Consider the following 20,031-nt stretch of genomic DNA (forward strand, 5'->3'; position numbering starts at 1 on the left):
TCCATGCCCATCTCCATAAGAACATAAGAATAGCCTTACTGGGTCAGACCAATGGTCCATCAAGCCCAGTAGCCCGGTCTCAGGCCAATCCAGGTCACTAGTACCTGGCCAAAACCCAAGATGTAACAATATTCCATGCTACCAATACAGGGCACGCAGTGGCTTCCCCATGTCTGTCTCAATAACAGACTATGGACTTTTCATCCAGGAACTTGTCCAAACCTTTCTTAAAACCAGCTACATATTCGCTCTTGCCATATCCTCTGGCAACCCATTCCAGAGCTTAACTATTCTCCCTGTGTCCAGCTTCTCTCCTCTTTTACACCAATGTGTGTCTCACACTCTTTCCTCCTTCCCTTCGCTTTGTTCTATATTTCATAAGAACATAAGAATTGCCGCTGCTGGGTCAGACCAGTGGCCCATCGTGCCCAGCAGTCTGCTCACTTGGCGGCCCATTAGATCAAAGACTAGTGCCCTAATTGAGTCTAGCCTTACCTGTGTGCGTACGTTCTGGTTCAGCAGGAACTTGTCTAACCTTGTCTTGAATCCCTGGAGGGTGCTTCTTCATGCCCTTGGTTCAGCTTGTCTCTTTCCCTTCCCTTCTCACAAATCCTGCACATCTCTCCCTTCAGTACCCAGGTATGGGTCTGGCACCACTTCCTTCCCTCCAGCTCTATTCCACCCACCACCTCTTTCCCTTTCCCTCAATCCCCAGACCAAATCCAGTACGTCTCCCTTCCCGTCAGCTCTAGCAGGTCCAGCAGCCCAAGCAACCCCCTCCCCTGTTCAAGGGGGAGAAGCAGCAGCCCCTGTCCTTGCTCACAGGTCAAAACCGGCAAAAAGAAAAAAATAATCCTGCGACGCCCCTTTGTGTCTCCCAGCCCAGGCCTACCAGCCTCTTAGAAGCTTCATTGACAAAGAGGCAACATTGCAGGCCTGCTCCAGGACCTTTCTCCAGCTCCCTCCTTCCAATGTAACTTCTGGCAAAACTGGAAGTTATATTAGAAGGAGGGACACGGCCAGGTGGTCCCAGAGCAGGCCTGCAATGTTGACTCTTCGTCGATGAAGCTTCTAAGAGACTGGTAGGCCTGGGTGGGAGTCACAGGTTTTTTGTTTGCTGGTTTTGACACATGATTGGGAACGAGGGAGGGGGGACTGTTGGCTGATAGGGGTGGGGAAGGGAGGCTACGTGGCAGATCCTTTACTGTGGGGATGCCATTTACTGTTCTGCAGGGTGGTAAAAAGCCTTGCTCTTGTACCCATGGCAAATGGTTAATGTTTCCCCCCCCATTCCTGCAGGTTTGCTGTGGCTTACCGCGGAAAACAGTCCCCTTGTCATTCTCTACTGCACAGGCTTATCACCTCCATCTGATGGAGACGGAACAGACTGATCAAGGGGACTGCACAGCCTATTATACTACTCCTACAGTTCAGTTTGTTTTCAGTTTCCACCTGCTGGCAGAGGAGCGTAAACCCATCTGTCTATGCCAGTCTGGAGGAACGCTAAAGTGGTGATTTTTTTTTCCTGGTTATTTTCAGTAAAGCTACTGGTGGAAAAAAGAAAAAAAAGCATGAAATAGAAACCTTAAAAATGGCCAGAAAGCAATAGCAACTACTGATTTGTCAACACACAAACTGCTCAAATGCAAGCAATGAAGGGAACAAGATGATTACATGACAGATCACTCTGAGCATTCCAATGATAATGTATTTGATTCAACATGAGCAAAAGAAAAATCAGGAACACGGTTGCTGCAAAACCTCTCCTGTACCCTGTGAATTCATCTTTATTGTCCACATATCCAGTCAAGCACTACACAGTTTTAGAAAATACAGTTAATCCAATGTAACAGTACAGTTTAATATATATGATTTTCTGTATATTTTTCTACATCACAAAATATTGTGCACAGATAACCCCCCCCCCATCAGAATTGCAATCAGAGAGACCATTGCTATTTGGAAGTTCACCATGACACCCGAGACATAGTTCCAGTGTCCAGAAGTTCTTACTGTAGAATATGCAGCTCCTATAAGCAAGCATAGGATAAGAAAAAGCTCAGACGCTAAAACCCCTGGAGCTCCTACAATCTCTGTAATCCTTTACACATACTCTCTCTCAATAATTACAGAAGCTGACCTCAGCCTGAAATCTATACCAGGTTGTCAAATTAAAGTACGAGACAAAAGATTTCATCTCCAAATTTAAAACTCAATCCTCCCCTGTCCCTGAACAGCAATGAGTTTAAGACAGGCACACCACTCCTATTCTCTGGGAGAATAAAATGATGCCTCCTCATGTCCACAGCTGCTGGTAATGGTTCTGGAAAGAATCAGGGCCCGGAATGTCACTAAGACTGAGGTATATAAATCTTCTCTTCTAGTGCCATACTCCATTGGGCTAACGTGATGTTGAAAAAGAAATGTACAGTTCAAAGTAACAGCCTGCTCCCCCTCCCAAATAAATAGGAACAAACCAAAGATTAAAGAATTTGTGTAAAACCTTTGGAGCCTGTATGTCTCAGGTGCTGTCCTTACACTGAACACGTTATACCAGTTTGAAAATTTTAACACCAACTGGATCCTGGATTTATAAACAAGTGTAGTTTGATGGCTTTGATTTTATCATAACCCTATAACCTGATGTTTGTTTCATCTAATCTTTATGCTATCTTCTCTATTTGAACCATGTACTGAATGTAAAATGTCCCTTTACCCCAACAAACTAGAATAAGCATTATTCATAACTATGCAACAGCTTGAGTTAGGGGCTCAGCTAGTTCTTGATCACTAAAATCCTTAATGCTACATATACGACAGGTGTGGGGAATGTGCTCCTCCGTCCCTGATCATCACATTCTTCAAATAGGATATTTCTGCAGGGGATATTACATGAATCACAAGCCATTTGCCAACTCTCCTGAGAACTTATCAGCATAAGTAGCAGCATTCATTTCAAACACCACTATAATAATGTCTCTTAAAAAAAATTTATATATTTTTAAAAGTTTAAGTGAATAATTTCAGACATGATCAACACAAAACACTTCCAATGAACCTTTCTGGATGGTTGTAGTTTTGTTTCTAATTTCCATTTCATCAAAGTATACAGGGAAAGAGTACGACAGATTTTCATGGGTATGGTCGGTCCAAAAGCCTCTATGCTTAAGAGGTCCATAGTGCAAAATTCATGTGGTTTCACAAAACCCTCTATTAGGTAAAAGAGCAGGGCGGGATGAGGCTTTTATGCATCAGATGTGCTTGGTTGCCATTGGAGTGGGAATGTTTGGAGTTCCTCAGAAGTTGCCTCTGCCGTCAGACTCAGTAAAGGCGCTTCTCATAACTGAAGGAAAGAAGAAAAACAATGGATTCAACAAATGCATTTCTTTCATTCATTCACTACAGGAGTACTCAGCAGTTACACAAATTTGAATGGGCAGTAACTTTGAAGATCCCAATTTTATTTTTTTCTAGACACCATTTACTGTTTCCCATTGTATAAGTCAGGTATCTAACCACAGCTTGCCTTGACTAAATGCCCCGGGATGGAGATTTTAGGTAGAAATAGCAGCAGTACGTTGAATTCTTTAAAATTAATTTCATGTGCTTTACCGTTGCAAAAATAGTTTAAAATGCCATGCCACACATCTCTGAAATGGTATACAAATTCAAGTCTACAAGCAAGCAGAGCTCCATGCACCAAGTCACCACCACACCCAACATCAGGCCATGCACTTTGCTACTCTATGCATTCTTACACCTAATTCATTAAACAAAATTTAATATTTAAACATGTAAGATCATATGTTCATCTTTTGTATGTGCTGCATTTTTGTACACCACTTAGTCTATTAAGATATAGTTGTTTACAAATTTGTAAATAATTATAGAATATGCTATTTTTAACCTTATGGTCAAGGTAGTTTAATGGAAAAAGAGAAACATAAAGGCAGATCAAGACCATATAGCCTATCTAGGCCATCTACTACCCCTCCTCTCCCTTAGAGATCCTATGTACTTGCCCCAAGCTTTCTTGAATTCAAATACATTTGTCTCTACCAGCTCCACTGGAAGGGCATTCTAGACATTCACCCTTCTTTTCCCATAAAAAAATAATTCAGATTTTTGAGTCTAACCCCTTTCACCTTCACCTACTGTATATCCCCTCATTCAACTGAAAGGAAATTCTGGAAAGAAAGGCTCACCTCATGAGCATTTGTGCCACATAGATATTTAAATGTCTATTATACAGTATCTCCTTTCTCCTGCATTTCATCTAGGGCTGCAATATAACGTTAATACCACTGCATTTTTAAAAATCCTTCCACATGGGGTTCCCTGAATGGAAAATTCTTAATAATCAATTTCGTTTGGAATTCCTATGCTTTCAGGAGGATTTCTTGGGACACCAAGCCGCACAGTGGTATAAATTGTTATATGGGTATTTGAATAAAAAGCAAAAAACTGGACTTAGGGATATTTGGAGCATTGAGATTAAGCATCAAATTTCTGCGTCTCAATGGCCACAAATTTGGTCTTGGACAATAAGATCTACAATGTCGGCATCTATGAGACAAACTTGGTTTTTCTTGCTACAGAGCCTTTTGGACCCCAGTATGTTTACAAAAATTAGATATTTCAAGGTCTAATAGATGTTGGCATTGTAAAAAGGATGCAAGATCATTTAATTTATTTTTGTCCCTGTATTAAGGTATTCTGGAAATCAATTTGGCCTCAAATTAATTCTTTATTAGAGAATTTTGTTGCCTTATCATATGATACAATTTTATTTGGAACTTTAATGAGATTTAAAAGTCAAATTTCAGCGTTTACAAAAATTAGATAGTTCAAGGTCTAATAGATGTTGGCATTGTAATAAGGATGCAGGGACTTTAGATCATTTAATTTATTTTTGTCCCTGTTTTAAGGTATTCTGGAAATAAATTTGGCCTCAAATTAATTCTTTATTAGAGAATTTTGTTGCCTTATCATATGATACAATTTTATTTGGAACTTCAATGAGATTTAAAAAGTCAAATTTCAGCATCTAATAATAAATTGTTATTGATATTGACAGGAGTTGCCATTCAGCATATTACTAGAAATTGGAAGGAGACTCAATTATACCTTTTGGTGGAATTCTGTTTGTCATATATACAAGATGGAAAGAGCCATTGCTATACAGAAAGGAAATTATACTAATTTTAAAAAGATTTGGGGGCCATTGATTGTATATTCAAATGATTAGACACCTTTCATGGGCTAGAAGTATTAAAATAAAAGGGAAGGTATATGTATATGTTTTGATTGAATACATTGTTGATTAGGGTGGGTGGGAGGAGGGAAAGGGATTTTTATGTACTAAGATAGTATTGGTCAGGATTTTCAAGTGAATTACATGAATTATATGTTATATTATTGTATACTTGTTAACAGATTTGAAAATGAATAAAGATTAAAAAAAAAAAAAAAAAATCCTTCCACATCCTGCCAAAATCCCTGACCTGCCGTCACGTGAGAGGAAAAAGAAATACCTTTTTTAGAACTACCTATAGTCTGGTTCTTTAATTAGATATAGTTTCTCCAATTCAAGCTCAGAACAGATAATATCTTGATTGAAACATGGCTCATATATTATAACAATTTAAGGTCACAATCTATCATATAACATTGCTTTATGTTAACTCATTCATCTGTTTACAGATTTCATAAAAATATTACCAAATTATTTAAATTTGCATTCTATTCTATTCCTTTTTTTTTTTTTTTTCCCATTATTTTTTATTTTCAAATTTTACATAAAGTGTATAACATATTAAAATACAATTGATAAATACACAATATCACTTTTATATCTAATACATCATGTTCTAAATATATTTTCTCCCTCTCCCTCCCCCCACCCTTCTATTAATTTTCAATCATACATTGCATATTATATATCATATTATATCATATTATGTAAAAATTATTTTCATTACCTCCCCTCTATGTGTGTCACTCAAAAATTATTAAAAAGAAGAAAAGAAGAAGAAAAATTCTATTGTTTATTCATTGCAATATTTTATCAATGGCCCCCATATTTTTATAAATTTAATATATGTCCCTCTTTGTATTGCTATTGCTCTTTCCATTTTGTATATATGACAAATTGTATTCCACCAAAATGTATAATTTAGGTTTTTATAATTCTTCCAGTTGTTAGTTATATGTTGAATGGCAACTCCTGTCATAATTAATAAAAGCTTGTTATTTTCTGGTGTAATTTGACTTTTTTTCCTCAACATCATTCCAAATAATATTGTATCATATGATATTGATATATGATTTTCCATCAATTTATTAATTTGTGGCCAAATTGAATTCCAAAAACTTTTAATGTAGGGACAATGATACAATAAGTGATCTAATGTCCCTGGTTCTAGATTACAGTGCCAGCATCTATTAGATTTAGAACTGTCTAATTTTTGTAAACGTGTAGGGGTCCAAAAAGCTCTATGTAATAAAAAGAACCAAGTTTGTCTCATAGACGCTGACACTGTACATCTCATTCTCCAAGACCAAATTAGTGGCCATTGAGATGCATTAATTTGATGCTTAATCTCAATGCTCCAAATATCTCTTAGACCATTTTTTGGTTTTTTATTCAAATATCCAGATATTAATTTATACCACAATGCGGCTTGATGTCCTAGGAAGTCTGCTTGAAAGCATAAGAACTTTAAACTATATTGATTATTCAATGTTTTCCATTCAGGGAACCCAACCTGAATGGCCTGCTTCAATTGCAACCATTTAAAACTTTGTGTTTTACTAAGACCAAATCTATGTTGCAATTGTGGAAAATCCAGCAATTTACCTTCTGAAATAACATCATCTAGAGATCTAATGCCTGCAATAATCCAGTTCTTCCAAAGGATTTGAGCTCCGCCAATTTTGATCTTGGAGTTTATCCATAAAGATTGATTAGTCTCCAAACTCTGCCTCAAACTAAAAACTTGCAAGTGCATTTTGGATCCTTTCCCCTCCTATCTATTCGAGAATATCCCCACACAGGCCATCGCTTCCCTCACCGACCTTATAAACTCTGCCCTAACATCGGGCCTTTTCTCCCCTGACATGGGACACATTTCATTGTCCCCTCTACTGAAAAAGGCCGACCTTGATCCCACCATTCCATCTAACTACCGTCCTATAGCAAATATCCCTCTCCTAACCAAGCTATTAGAATCCATCATATCCACCCAACTCTCATCCTACCTAGAACGTTTCTCTATCCTCCTACCCCACCAATTCGGCTTCAGACCCAACTTCAGCACCAAATCCCTCCTGGCCTCACTAATCTCTAAGGTACAACAACTCCATTCTCACAACAAATTTGCTGTTCTTCTTCAATTCGACCTCTCCGCAGTCTTCGACGTCGTTCACCACGACATCCTAATCTTCCAACTCTCCGAAATAGGCATTAGCTCCACAGTCCTTGATTGGTTCTCGAAATTCCTACGCTTCCGCTCCTACACCGTTAACACAAACGGTTCCTCATCCCCCGCCTGGAAGCCGAAATGTGGAGTCCCGCAAGGCTCACCCCTCTCCCCTATCCTTTTCAACATCTACATGTCCTCTCTGAAACTCCTTCATCTATCCCCCCTAGAAACTCTCTACTCCTATGCGGACGACATCCTCATCCTCCTCGAAACTGACGCGAACCTCTCGAACCTCGCCGAGAACATCTCCACATGTATTACGAACCTCCAATCCTGGGCCCAATCTGTACAAATGAAACTGAATGAGTCCAAAACCAAACTACTCTGGCTCGGCCCAATTTCAGATCATTTACCCACCTCCATCCCTCTACCTTCCGGCCCCACTCTTCAGCTTGAGTTTTCAAGCAAAGTCCTAGGCATCATCTTAGACTCCTCTCTCTCCTTCAACGATCACCTCAACTCCCTGGTAAAAAAATGCTTCTTCAGCCTCCATATGTTGAGGAAAGTAAGATCTTGCTTTCATCATTCTCATTTCGCCATCCTCGTTCAATCCACCATCCTCTCTAGACTAGACTACTGCAACTCCATCTATATAAGCCTAACTAAGAAAAACCTCCTTAGACTTCAGCTAATTCAGAACGCCGCGGCCAAGCTTATTTTCGCAAAAGGCAAGTTCGATCACGTTTCCCCACTCCTCTCCAAGCTCCACTGGCTCCCAGTATACTCCAGAGTCCTCTATAAATGTGCCTGCTTAGCCTTCAAGATTCTACATGGCGTCCTTCCTCCCGTTATCCCACTCTTCTGGAATTCCTCAAACCCGCTCTCTTCTAGACCCTCCCAAAAACTGAAACTATCTTTCCCATCTATAAAAGGTATATCCCGCGCAGGAAAACTCGGAACATCCCTCCCCTTTAGAACTACGGAACTCTGGAACAACCTCTCATCCCCGCTCAGAAATTCTAGCTCCTTCCAATCCTTCCGTAAACGCTTGAAAACTTGGCTCTTCTCAAAAATCTAATCACCTCCCGTTCTCTAGTTCCCTGCCCCTCTCTATCTTCTCAGTCCCTCTCCTATACCCTTTCTTTGTAGTTCCTTTCCTCTCAACCTCTGTAAACCGTGCCGAGCTCTGCGCACGCGGAGATGGTGCGGTATACAAACCTAAGGTTTAGTTTAGTTTGTTTATTGGGATAGGTGTTAATTTACTAATAAACCTCAACGTTTTCCAAGTATCCATTAATATTTTATTTTCTCTGTATCTTTTAGGTATATTAATACTTGGTAGATGGACTAAATTTAGGGGAAACATAAGGCGCCATTCCAAATATAACCAATCTGGTGAATTATCTATAAGTTCTGGGAGGATCCAATACATACCCTGACGTAGAATATAGGCTTGATGGTACCTATAGAAATTTGGAAAATTTACCCCTCCCTCCTTAATTGATTTTTGCAAAGTTACTAAAGCTATTCTAGGTGTTTTACCAAGCCAAAGAAATTTTGTTAATATGCTATTAAGTTTTTTATAAAAGGACCCCTGAAAATAAATAGGTATCATACTCATTTGGTAGCAAACTACAGGTAACATCATCATTTTAATAGTTTGAACTCTTCCCCACCAAGAAATATGTAAGGGGTTCCATTGCTCACATAACTCCGTAACTTTTTTTAATACTTGTTTTTCATTCTCTTTTACAGTATCTTCAATTGTATTTTTAACTTGAATGCCAAGATATTTAAATCCTTCTTCTTTCCATATGAATGGAAAAGTGTCAAATAATCCTTTTACACAATGAATATTTAAAGGTATAATTTCAGATTTATTCCAATTAATTTTATAACCTGAAAATTTGCCAAATTTATCAATTAATTCCAATAAAGAAGATAAGGTAGACTCTGGATTTCTCAAATAAAGTAAAATATCATCAGCATAAGCTGAAATTTTATATTCCATATCTGAATATGGAATACCCTGTATCTCCCCCGTTTGTTGTATTGCTAACAATAAGGGTTCCAATACTACATCAAATAACAAAGGAGATAAAGTACAACCTTGTCTAACTCCCCTCTGCAATTGAAAACCATCAGATATCATATTATTAATATTTAATCTTGCAATTGGGAAGCTATACAATGTTTTTACCATTTGTATAAATCCAGAACCTATACCAAACCATTCTAAAGCCTGATACATAAAATTCCATTCTACCCTATCAAATGCTTTTTCAGCATCCAATGAAACTGTAAAAACCGGTTCATCCATTTTTTTTGATAAATTTAACATGTGCCAGCACCCCCACCCCCCTCACAAGGCAAGACGGCTCACAGAAGATACAGAACTAAAAGGTGGTCTTTCTTTTGCTGTGTCCTGCTTCTCTGATGCAACTTCCTGTGGGTGGATCACAGCAGAGGAAAGGCTCCACCAACCTGAGAGAAAGGCTGCTTTCAGTGTTATATCTTCTGAGCTACTGCCCTATATGGAGGACTGGTGGGGGAGAGTTGTAGGATTGATATAACACATGAATTAACATTAAGAATTTAAATGCAAAGTGGAAAAAGACATAGGCAACCTATACTTTAAGCAATGGTAACATACGTCTTAGAATTTTAAAGTAAATTTGACTGCTATATTCTGTACCAGTATACAAAGAGAGGTGGAGGAAATGGGGGAAGGGACCCAGCACGAGACCCGCCAGGTTTGACACCCCCGAGGTCGGACAGACCCTCAAACAGGGCCCACCCAAGCTCAATTTGGCACAAAAACAGGGACCAGGATCCCTAAATAAATTCCAACAGCCCTACCGAAGGAGATGGGTACAGCTTCTCACACCCGAGACTGAAAAAAAGATTGATAGGAACACTAGGGGGAATTGGGGAGGGGAGGTGGGGGAGTAATGAAAGGTTCTGGCACTTAGTCATGGATAAAATAAGTGGAGCTAGGTAGGGGGAGGGGGTGGTGTGGCATCTTTGGGGATCATAAGAGTCCAGGGCCTCAGAGTGCCTTTCCGCCCCCATTAGTCTCGCTTGCCCTATGTAGAGTAGGGAGGTGGGGAGTTTGTTTGCTGTTACTCTTCTTCTGTACATGCTTGTTATATTATTGTATATGATGCATCATTGTTTGTACTGTGCACCCTTGGGGTGCCCTGGCATTGTATTTGCTGTTTGCATCAATAAAAATTGTTTGAACCTAAAGACTGATAGGAATAGGGGAAGGTACCTCTTATGTACTATTCCACAGTTTTGTTTCAGTCTCCACCTGCTGGTCATGATGAGATATATACCCATTTGTAAGGACTATACCAGTCTACCAGGTGCTACAGAAGTGTGTTATTTCCAATAAGAACCAAACCAAAACTATCAACAAGTTTATCGCCTCAGATCTGCTGGGGACATAACCCATCTGGACTGGTATGGTATGGATATGGAATGGCACCATGTATTTGAGAAATAAGCACACTTATTTGTTTGCGTCTACTCACCAATTAAAACCAAGCCACGGGTCTGCTTTGTATGTGTCATACCACTGCCCCAGGTATATTATATACAGTGTGAGCCCAACAGGACAGATAGGGAGAAAATGTTTGAGTACCTGAATGTAAACCATTTAGACTATAAGTGGTATATAAAATAAATAAATAAATAAAATAGGGAGGTTCAAAGCAAAGGCATCTCTTATAGTTCCTTCCTCGCAGAATGAGCTCCTTAAAAACACACATTTTTTCTTGTAAAGAGAAAACCGAAGACTTGGCATCTTCCAGTAGATTAATCACTAGTCTTCAATTACCATTCATTCCAGTGATGAGGATTTTTTTTTACTTGGTTTTGTAGCTATTGGGTTGTGATGAACTGGTGTTCAATGGCAACCCTTTAATTCTTTCATATTTATGCTTTTGTTATGTTACTTATTTTAATGTTAGTGTAAAATTAACCCTAAGCATACATAATAAAAACAAAACATACAAAAATACACAGTTTTGGGCACTCCTTTTTTGGGGCCAGAAAAGCAGTTTAAAGGAATACTAAAATAAAGAAATAGTCGGACTGCTGGGCACGATGGACCCCTGGTCTGACCCAGCAGGGGCACTGCTTATGTTCTTATGTTCTTGTGTGACAAAGGATTTCCATAGTGTTGAAGGTGTTTTGGCTTTGTCCTTCACAGGATGTTCACACAGACCACTAAAATACATAAATCCTTTCCATGTCCTACTGCATTGAACCTCCAATTTCCTGTCAGATCTCTGTTAACAGAGGCAATGATGGGGGGGGGGGGGTGAAATTTTCAGCCAATGGCTAAGCAGGCTTTTCTGTGAAATGGAAGCACCAAGGTGCCATCATCCGGTCCTCTATCTGGTGTTAGCAGTCTGTTTTAGCTCTGGGCCTTCTTGTAGAGATTCCAGCAACAGGTTTATTATGATAAGTTAAGAAAACTGCATAAATGCCCCTTTTACCCCCCCAAAAAAAAAAAAATTCAGAAGAAATGCCCAAATTTACTTACATGATAGAAATGTATAACTAGGAGGACGAAGGCATGGACAGAAAGAAAATAGAATAATTACAAGATGATTCTGTTTGAATGAAATGGATAAACTATCTCAACTACCACACACACAGAAAGATAAAGTGACTCTTTAAACCCAAACAAAAATAATTACGATCAAGAATGGGTTTTGGTAATATGAAGATGCAAAAGGTTAAAAAAAAAAAAAAAAAACAACTATTTTTTTAACCAGAATTGCCTCTTAACATGATTCTTTAAATCTGAAGTATTAGTGATGTATCATACTTAAAACAAAGGAGTCTGCAGAAGACTGGCAGACACATTCCTAGAAGTAATATATCTGGAAAGGTAGGTTCCGGTTCCACTTCCACCATTTACTACATGGCTTTTTAAGAGGGGTGGAATGGAAGCTCTCAAAGTCAACCTTTAGATAAGGCAACCATGAATATCTTGGTTGACACCATGTGGTCTAACAATAGTCTATGTTCTATTGCATTTCTGAATAAAATGTAAGGGGACATGCTCTCAGAACATATTACAAAAAAGTCAGGTCAGACACTGCCACATCTCGCTACTTACAAATGGAACAACTTCTGGGTCAAGTTATTCTACAAACTATGTACGTTAAACACATGGAATTTGAAGACTCCAATAAAAGCACTCACATTCAGTGGATCCATTTCCAATCCAGCTTATGAAAGAATCCTGCACTTTAAAAAAAGTTAACAATACACTTGTCTAGGACAGAAGATTTTCTGGAGAACATTCAAAACTTTCAATAGGTATCTCCAACAAATGACCAGGAGACACCAACAGCAAGCTAAGGAAAATTTAAGAGATGAAGACTGCAATGCCCAGTAGCATTTTCTAGATTATCCACTTTAGTATTCAAGGATGAAAAATCAACCATAATAGATTGAAACATCTGAATAGATTCTAGTCTTTCCATGTTTCAATTTGAGGCTTAACTTATTCTATATTGAGTGAATTTTGCTCCAATTTATTTTCCACTAGTTACAGCTTCTAGGCCATATGAAGAACCAGACCTTGCATAAATATACATGGAAAGCCGAAACCACATTCGGCAGGAAGGAAGGAACTGTATGTAAGGAAATCCCAGCCTCAGAGATGCAGAGAAATGGTCCCCTACAAGAGCAAGTCTAGAGTTCCAAGATCCGCCGTGCTGAAGTTAATAGCAACCAGAAACACTGTCTTGAGTGTCAAGTCCAAGAGGGAAGCATCCTGAAGGAGCTCAAAGGGAGCATTGGTGAGGCTAGACAGCACCAAGTTGAGGTTCCATAAAGGGAACGGCTACTTGACCGGCAGTCTGATGCGAAGAGTCCCCACTTCAGAAATCTAGCGAAATTGGGATGGGACGCCAAAGAGGAACGATGATCCTGAGCTCTAAAACAAGACAGCCTGGCTACCTGAACCCATAGATGCTACAGTAAGGCAGAAAGGCAAGAATTGCCGAGATCAGAGCCAAATAAGGGTCCATCTAGTCCTGAGCGCATCAGTGTTGGAAAGCCTTCCATACCTTAGCATTAGCAGAAATCGTGGACAACTTCTTAGACTTGAGCAGAGTGTCAATAACCACATCAGAATAACCTTTGTGTTCTAAGGCTGTGCGCTCAAGAGCTATGACGTATGAGCAAAGTGACTCTGGTCCTTCATGCAGACTGGAACATGCACAAGCAGGTCTGGATGGGTGCTCAGCCAAAGGCTGCAATTCTTGCAAAGATGCAGCAGATCTGCATACCAGTCTGTGAAGCTAATCTGGAGCCACCAGTATGACGCAGCCTGGATGAACCGTGATCCGCCAAATGTATTGGCTCATCATGGGCCAGGGAGGAAAACCAAATAGGAGAAGCTTCTGAGGCCATGGCTGCACTAGAACGTCAAGACCCTTGCTTCTGGGCTCGGATCTTTGACTGAAGAATTGATCCGCTTTCTTGTTCTTTGCTGTGGTCATGAGGTCAAAGCAAGGCCAGCCCAAGCGCCACACTATGGCTTGAAACACCACTGCGGACAGGGCCCACTCACCCGGATCTGTCTGCTGAGAAAAGTCAGCTTGAGCATTGTCAGCACTCTCCAGCGGTGCAGTCGAGAGAGACAGGCACGTGAGATAAAGCACAGTTACTTACCGTAACAGGTGTTATCCAGGGACAGCAGGCAGATATTCTTAACACATGGGTGACGTCACCGACGGAGCCCTCGGTACGGACCTTTTAACTAGAAGTTTCTAGTTGGCCGCACCGCGCGTGCGCGAGTGCCTTCCCGCCCGACGGAGGAGTGCGTGGTCCCCAGTTAGGATAAGCCAGCTAAGAAGCCAACCCGGGGAGGTGGGTGGGACTTAAGAATATCTGCCTGCTGTCCCTGGATAACACCTGTTACGGTAAGTAACTGTGCTTTATCCCAGGACAAGCAGGCAGCATATTCTTAACACATGGGTGACCTCCAAGCTAACAAAGAGGGAGGAGGGATGGTTGGCCATTAGGAAAATAAATTTTGTAACACAGATTGGCCGAAGTGTCCATCCCGTCTGGAGAACGCATCCAGACAGTAGTGAGTAGTGAACGTGTGAACTGAGGACCAAGTGGCCGCCTTGCAGATTTCCTCGATGGGCGTGGAACGGAGGAAAGCCACAGAAGCAGCCATAGCTCGGACTCTGTGGGCCGTGACAGATCCTTCCAGAGAGAGACCGGCCCGAGCATAACAGAAGGCAATACAGGCAGCAAGCCAATTTGAAAGTGTCCGTTTGGAGACAGGACGGCCCAAACGGTTGGGATCGAAAGACAAAAAGAGCTGAGGGGATGTTCGGTGAGCTCTGGTACGATCAAGGTAGTAAGCAAGGGCACGCTTACAATCCAGCGTGTGCAACGCCTGTTCTCCAGGATGCGAGTGAGGCTTAGGGAAGAAGACGGGAAGCACAATGGACTGGTTGAGGTGAAAAGCTGAGACCACCTTGGGAAGGAATTTAGGGTGGGTACGCAGAACAACCTTGTCATGGTGAAAAACAGTGAACGGTGGGTCGGCAACCAGTGCATGCAGTTCGCTAACCCTCCTGGCAGAGGTGATGGCAATTAGGAAAAGCACCTTCCAGGTAAGAAGCCTGAATGAAGCTGTGGCAAGAGGCTCAAACGGAGGTTTCATGAGAGCAGAGAGAACCACATTCAGGTCCCAGACGACGGGAGGAGGCTTGAGAGGCGGTTTGATGTTGAAGAGCCCTCTCATAAATCTTGAAACCAGAGGATGAGCCGTGAGGGGTTTTCCGAGAATAGGCTCGTGAAACGCAGTGATGGCACTGAGGTGGACTCTGATGGAGGTGGTTTTGAGGCCAGCGTTGGACAGCGAGAGCAAATATTCCAAGACAGTTTCCACCGCCAAAGAGGTGGGTTCTTGCTGATGCCGGAGACACCACGAGGAGAATCTGGTCCACTTCTGATGGTAACATTGGAGAGTGGCCGGTTTCCTGGAGGCGTCCAAAATGAGGCGGACCGGTTGAGATAGATTCTCCGGAGAGGTCAGCCCGAGAGAAACCAAGCTGTCAGGTGGAGGGAAGACAGGTTGGGATGTAGTAGAGACTGATTCTGCTGTGTAAGTAGAGTAGGAAACACAGGAAGAGGAATGGGCTCCCTGGAGCTGAGTTGAAGCAGAAGGGAGAACCAGTGTTGACGAGGCCACCGAGGGGCGATGAGGATCATGGTGGCATTGTCCTTGCGGAGTTTGGACAAGGTCCGCAACATCAAAGGAAGTGGAGGGAAGGCATAGAGGAACCGATCCCTCCAGTTGAGCAGGAATGCATCCGGGGCCAGACGGTGAGGAGAGAAGAGTCTGGAACAGAATTGGGGCAGCTGATGGTTGTGAGGTGCTGCAAAGAGGTCCACCTGCGGAGTGCCCCATCGAGCAAAGATGGAGAGTAGAGTCGGAGGGTCCAACGTCCACTCGTGAGGTTGAAGGATGCGGCTGAGATTGTCGGCCAGAGAGTTCTGTTCGCCCTGGATATAGACCGCCCTGAGAAAGAGATTGCGGTCCGTGGCCCAGGTCCAGATGCGCAGAGCCTCCAGACAAAGGGGGCGAGATCCGGTGCCGCCTTGCTTGTTTATGTAGTACATGGCGACTTGATTGTCTGTGCATAGGAGGAGGACTTGAGGACAGAGAAGATGTTGGAAAGCCTTGAGGGCGTAGAACATGGCTCTGAGTTCCAGGAAATTGATGTGATGACGACGCTCCTGTGGGGTCCAAAGTCCCTGGGTGCGTAGATCTCCCAGGTGAGCTCCCCACGCGTAGGGGGACGCATCTGTGGTGATGATCATAGAGTGGGGGGGCAGATGGAAAAGAAGACCCCTGGAAAGATTTGAGGAGTTCAACCACCATTGGAGAGATTGCTGAAGAGATGATGTCACAGAGATGGGATGAGAAAGAAGATCCGTAGTCTGTGACCACTGGTTGGCGAGCGTCCACTGAGGTGTACGAAGGTGGAGACGAGCCAGAGGAAGGACATGCACTGTCGAGGCCATGTGACCCAGGAGGACCATCATCTGTCGAGCAGGAATGGAGGGATGCATGAGTACCTGACGGCAGAGATGGAGCAGGGTCTGCTTGCGATCGGAGGGGAGAAAAGCCCTCATTAGCGTGGTGTCCAGAACTGCTCCAATGAATTGAAGTCGCTGGGTGGGAAGCAGATGCGACTTGGGGTAGTTGATCTCGAACCCCAGGAGGTGGAGGAGAGAGATGGTGTGATGAGTAGCCTGTAGCACAAGTGGAGACGTAGGTGCTTTCACCAACCAATCGTCCAAATAGGGGAACACCTGGAGGTTGTGAGACCTGAGGAAGGCCGCTACCACTATAAGGCACTTGGTGAAGACCCTGGGTGAGGAGGCGAGGCCGAACGGTAGCACCTTGTACTGATAGTGGTGGTGCAGTACCTGGAACCGCAGGTAGCGGCGAGAATGTTGATTGATGGAGATGTGAGTGTAGGCCTCTTTGAGGTCCAGGGAACATAGCCAGTCGTGTTGAGAAAGAAGAGGGTAGAGCGTGGCAAGGGAGAGCATTCTGAACTTCTCCTTGACCAGACACTTGTTGAGGTCCCTGAGATCGAGAATGGGACGGAGGTCTCCCGTCTTTTTGGGTACCAGGAAGTAGCGGGAGTAGAATCCCTGCCCCCTTTGATCTGGAGGTACTTCTTCGATGGCATTGAGAAGGAGGAGGGATTGAACCTCCCTCAGGAGGAGGGGGGTTTGAGATGAGTTTGAAGCAGACTCTACGGGAAGGTTGTCCGGAGGCAGAGTCTGGAAGTTGAGAGAGTAGCCGTGGCGGATGATGTTGAGGACCCACTGGTCCGACGTGATGACTTCCCAACGGCTTGAGAAAATGGTGAGACGACCCCCGATAGGCTGTGGAAGAGGCAGCGAGGGTGGATGACTGGCTATGCCCTGGAGAGAAGAGTCAAAAGGGCTGAGATTGTTTAGCAGGCTGAGGAGGCTTGGAGGGTTGAGTGGCCTGAGACCGAGCCTGGGCATGGTGCTGCTGTTGACGGGGTCGCCGAGATTGTTGGGGAGGCGGATTGAGTGGCCTGGCTGAGAACCTCCGCTGGTAAGATGATTGAGGCCGATAGGGTCGAGCAGGCGGAGCCTTCTTTTTCGGCTTGATCAGGGTGTCCCACCTGGTCTCATGGGCAGAGAGTTTCTGAGTGGTGGAATCCAGTGACTCTCCAAAAAGCTCATCCCCGAGACAGGGGGCGTTGGCCAGGCGGTCCTGGTGGTTGATGTCCAGGTCGGAGACTCTGAGCCAGGCCAAGCGACGCATGGCTACAGCCATGGCAGAGGCCCGAGAGGTGAGCTCGAAGGAGTCGTATATCGAGCGGACCATATACTTGCGCATTTGGAGAAGGCCAGATATGTGCTGCTGGAATAGCGGGACCTTGCGCTCAGGTAGGTACTTCTGGAGGGCAGACAGCTGTTGGACCAAGTGTTTGAGATAAAAGGAAAAATGGAAGGAATAGTTGTTTGCCCTGTTGGCAAGCATGGCATTTTGGTAAAGTCTCTTGCCAAACTTGTCCATGGTCTTACCTTCTCTGCCAGGAGGGGTAGAGGCATAGACACTGGAGCCCTGAGTCTTTTTTAAGGTGGATTCCACCAGAAGGGACTCATGGGGCAATTGAGATTTGTCGAATCCTGGAATAGGGATGACACGGTAAAGGTTGTCCAGTTTACGGGGAGCTCCCGGTACCGTGAGGGGATTTTCCAAGTTTTTGTAGAATGTCTCCCGTAAGATGTCATGTACGGGAAGCTTGAGGAACTCTTTAGGAGGTTGCTCAAAGTCTAAGGCTTCTAAAAAGGCTTGGGACTTTTTGGAGTCAGATTCAAGGGGAAGTGACAGAGCAGCAGACATTTCCCTCAGAAATTTAGAAAAAGAGGATTGCTCAGGTTTAGAGGTGGCATCAGGTGCCGATGGTTCCTCATCAGATGAGGAGGGATCCTCCTCGGTACCGAGAGGAGTCTCCTCCCATAAATCAGGATCCCTGACCTCTGGTGCGTGTCGGGACACCGGGGTGGAGGGTGCGGTGTGGCGAGTCTTGGACAAAGATTTACCAGAGCGCACCGAAACGGTACCAGGGGAGGACGATCGGCGTCGTTCTCGGTCCCGAGAAGAGTGCCGTACCGCCTGGTGCCGAGTAGGATCCACTGTGGGTTGAGAATGAACCACAGGATCATCAGGAAGTTGTTGGGCCGAAAGGATCGGCATCGAGGTGTTTACCGGTACCGAAGGAGTGGACACCGGGGGCTCGGTGCGGGGCTCGGGCCGGTCTGGTACCGGAAGGAGCGGTGCCAGGATAGAGGGTAGCAGTTGTTCAAGCTGTTTCTTCAACTGCTCCTGAAGCTGAGTTTGTAGAATGGCCGAAATACGGTCATCTAGGGGTGGCATCGGAACCGCTTTCTTTTTCTTCGGTTCCTTGGATGCCGCTCCACGCCCCGGCGATGAGGAGGCCGATGACGAGGCACTCACCGTTATCGGGGCGGAGCGTTTACGGGACCGGTGCGATGCCGGTATGGACGGTGTCGTCACCGTAGCTGGAGGGCGCTCGAGGGAAGAGGAAGGCTTCTTAGCCGGCTTACCTGGCGCCAGTGGCGCCGATGCGGGATCGGTCGGTGTCGAGCTTGACGGTGCCGATTTCTGCGGTACCGCCGTTGAAGGTGATGAATCCATCGCCGACTCGGAGCCGAAGAGCAGGGTTTGCTGGATTCTTCGGTTTTTAAGAGTACGTTTTTGTAAAGTGGCACAGCGGGTGCAGGAATCTGCCCGATGCTCCGGACCCAGGCACTGCAAACACCAATTGTGTGGGTCAGAAACGGAGATCGGGCGTGCACACCGCTGGCACTTCTTAAAACCGACCTGCGGGGGCATGAAGGGGAAGATAGCCTCCGCAAAATCGAAGTCCGAGGCCTGTATAATGGCAACAGGCCCCGCCGGGGCAAAAACGAAAGAAACAAGAAAAATCAAAGTTTTTTTTTTTTTTTTTTTTTTTTTGCAATTCAAAGAAAAAGGAAACCCGAAGGTAGAGGAAGAAAAATTTAGAACAAAAGCGCGAGCGGGAAGGCAAAAAGTGATTTCAACGGCCGTTGAAAAAATACACGCGTCTTCTTCGCTCCGCGGAAACGAAGAAACTGGGGACCACGCACTCCTCCGTCGGGCGGGAAGGCACTCGCGCACGCGCGGTGCGGCCAACTAGAAACTTCTAGTTAAAAGGTCCGTACCGAGGGCTCCGTCGGTGACGTCACCCATGTGTTAAGAATATGCTGCCTGCTTGTCCTGGGATAAAGGACAACGCTGAAGCAGCCTTTATGCCTAAAGTAGCTGCATTAAAAAGTCTCCAGGGGACCACATCCACACAGCGGTCCTACATATCTTTAAACTCCATACTACCTTCACTGGGTAGAGAGATGCGCTTAGTCACCTGCACAACCAAAGAACCCACCCTAGGCTGATCCAAAAGCTGCTGGCACTCCTGTGCTAGAGAATGCAAGCAAGCCATTGCTATCTTAAGAGCAC

General features: G+C 43.9%; 1 protein-coding gene across 5 annotated transcripts in view; it reads right to left on the bottom strand.

Moving 5' to 3' along the window:
• Positions 1 to 1,764: 1,764 nt before the first annotated feature.
• The window catches only part of IMPDH1 (inosine monophosphate dehydrogenase 1), a 217,126-nt gene continuing 198,859 nt past the window's right edge, over positions 1,765 to 20,031 (bottom strand). For all 5 annotated transcript variants that reach the window (XM_033958852.1, XM_033958853.1, XM_033958855.1 and 2 more), the window contains exon 15: positions 1,765 to 3,343. In XM_033958852.1, the coding sequence (XP_033814743.1) occupies positions 3,322 to 3,343 (22 nt within the window). In that variant the 3' untranslated portion in view covers positions 1,765 to 3,321. The remainder of the gene's footprint in view (positions 3,344 to 20,031) is intronic.

Source organism: Geotrypetes seraphini, chromosome 9, assembly GCF_902459505.1.
Source record: "Geotrypetes seraphini chromosome 9, aGeoSer1.1, whole genome shotgun sequence".
NCBI lineage: Eukaryota > Metazoa > Chordata > Amphibia > Gymnophiona > Dermophiidae > Geotrypetes > Geotrypetes seraphini.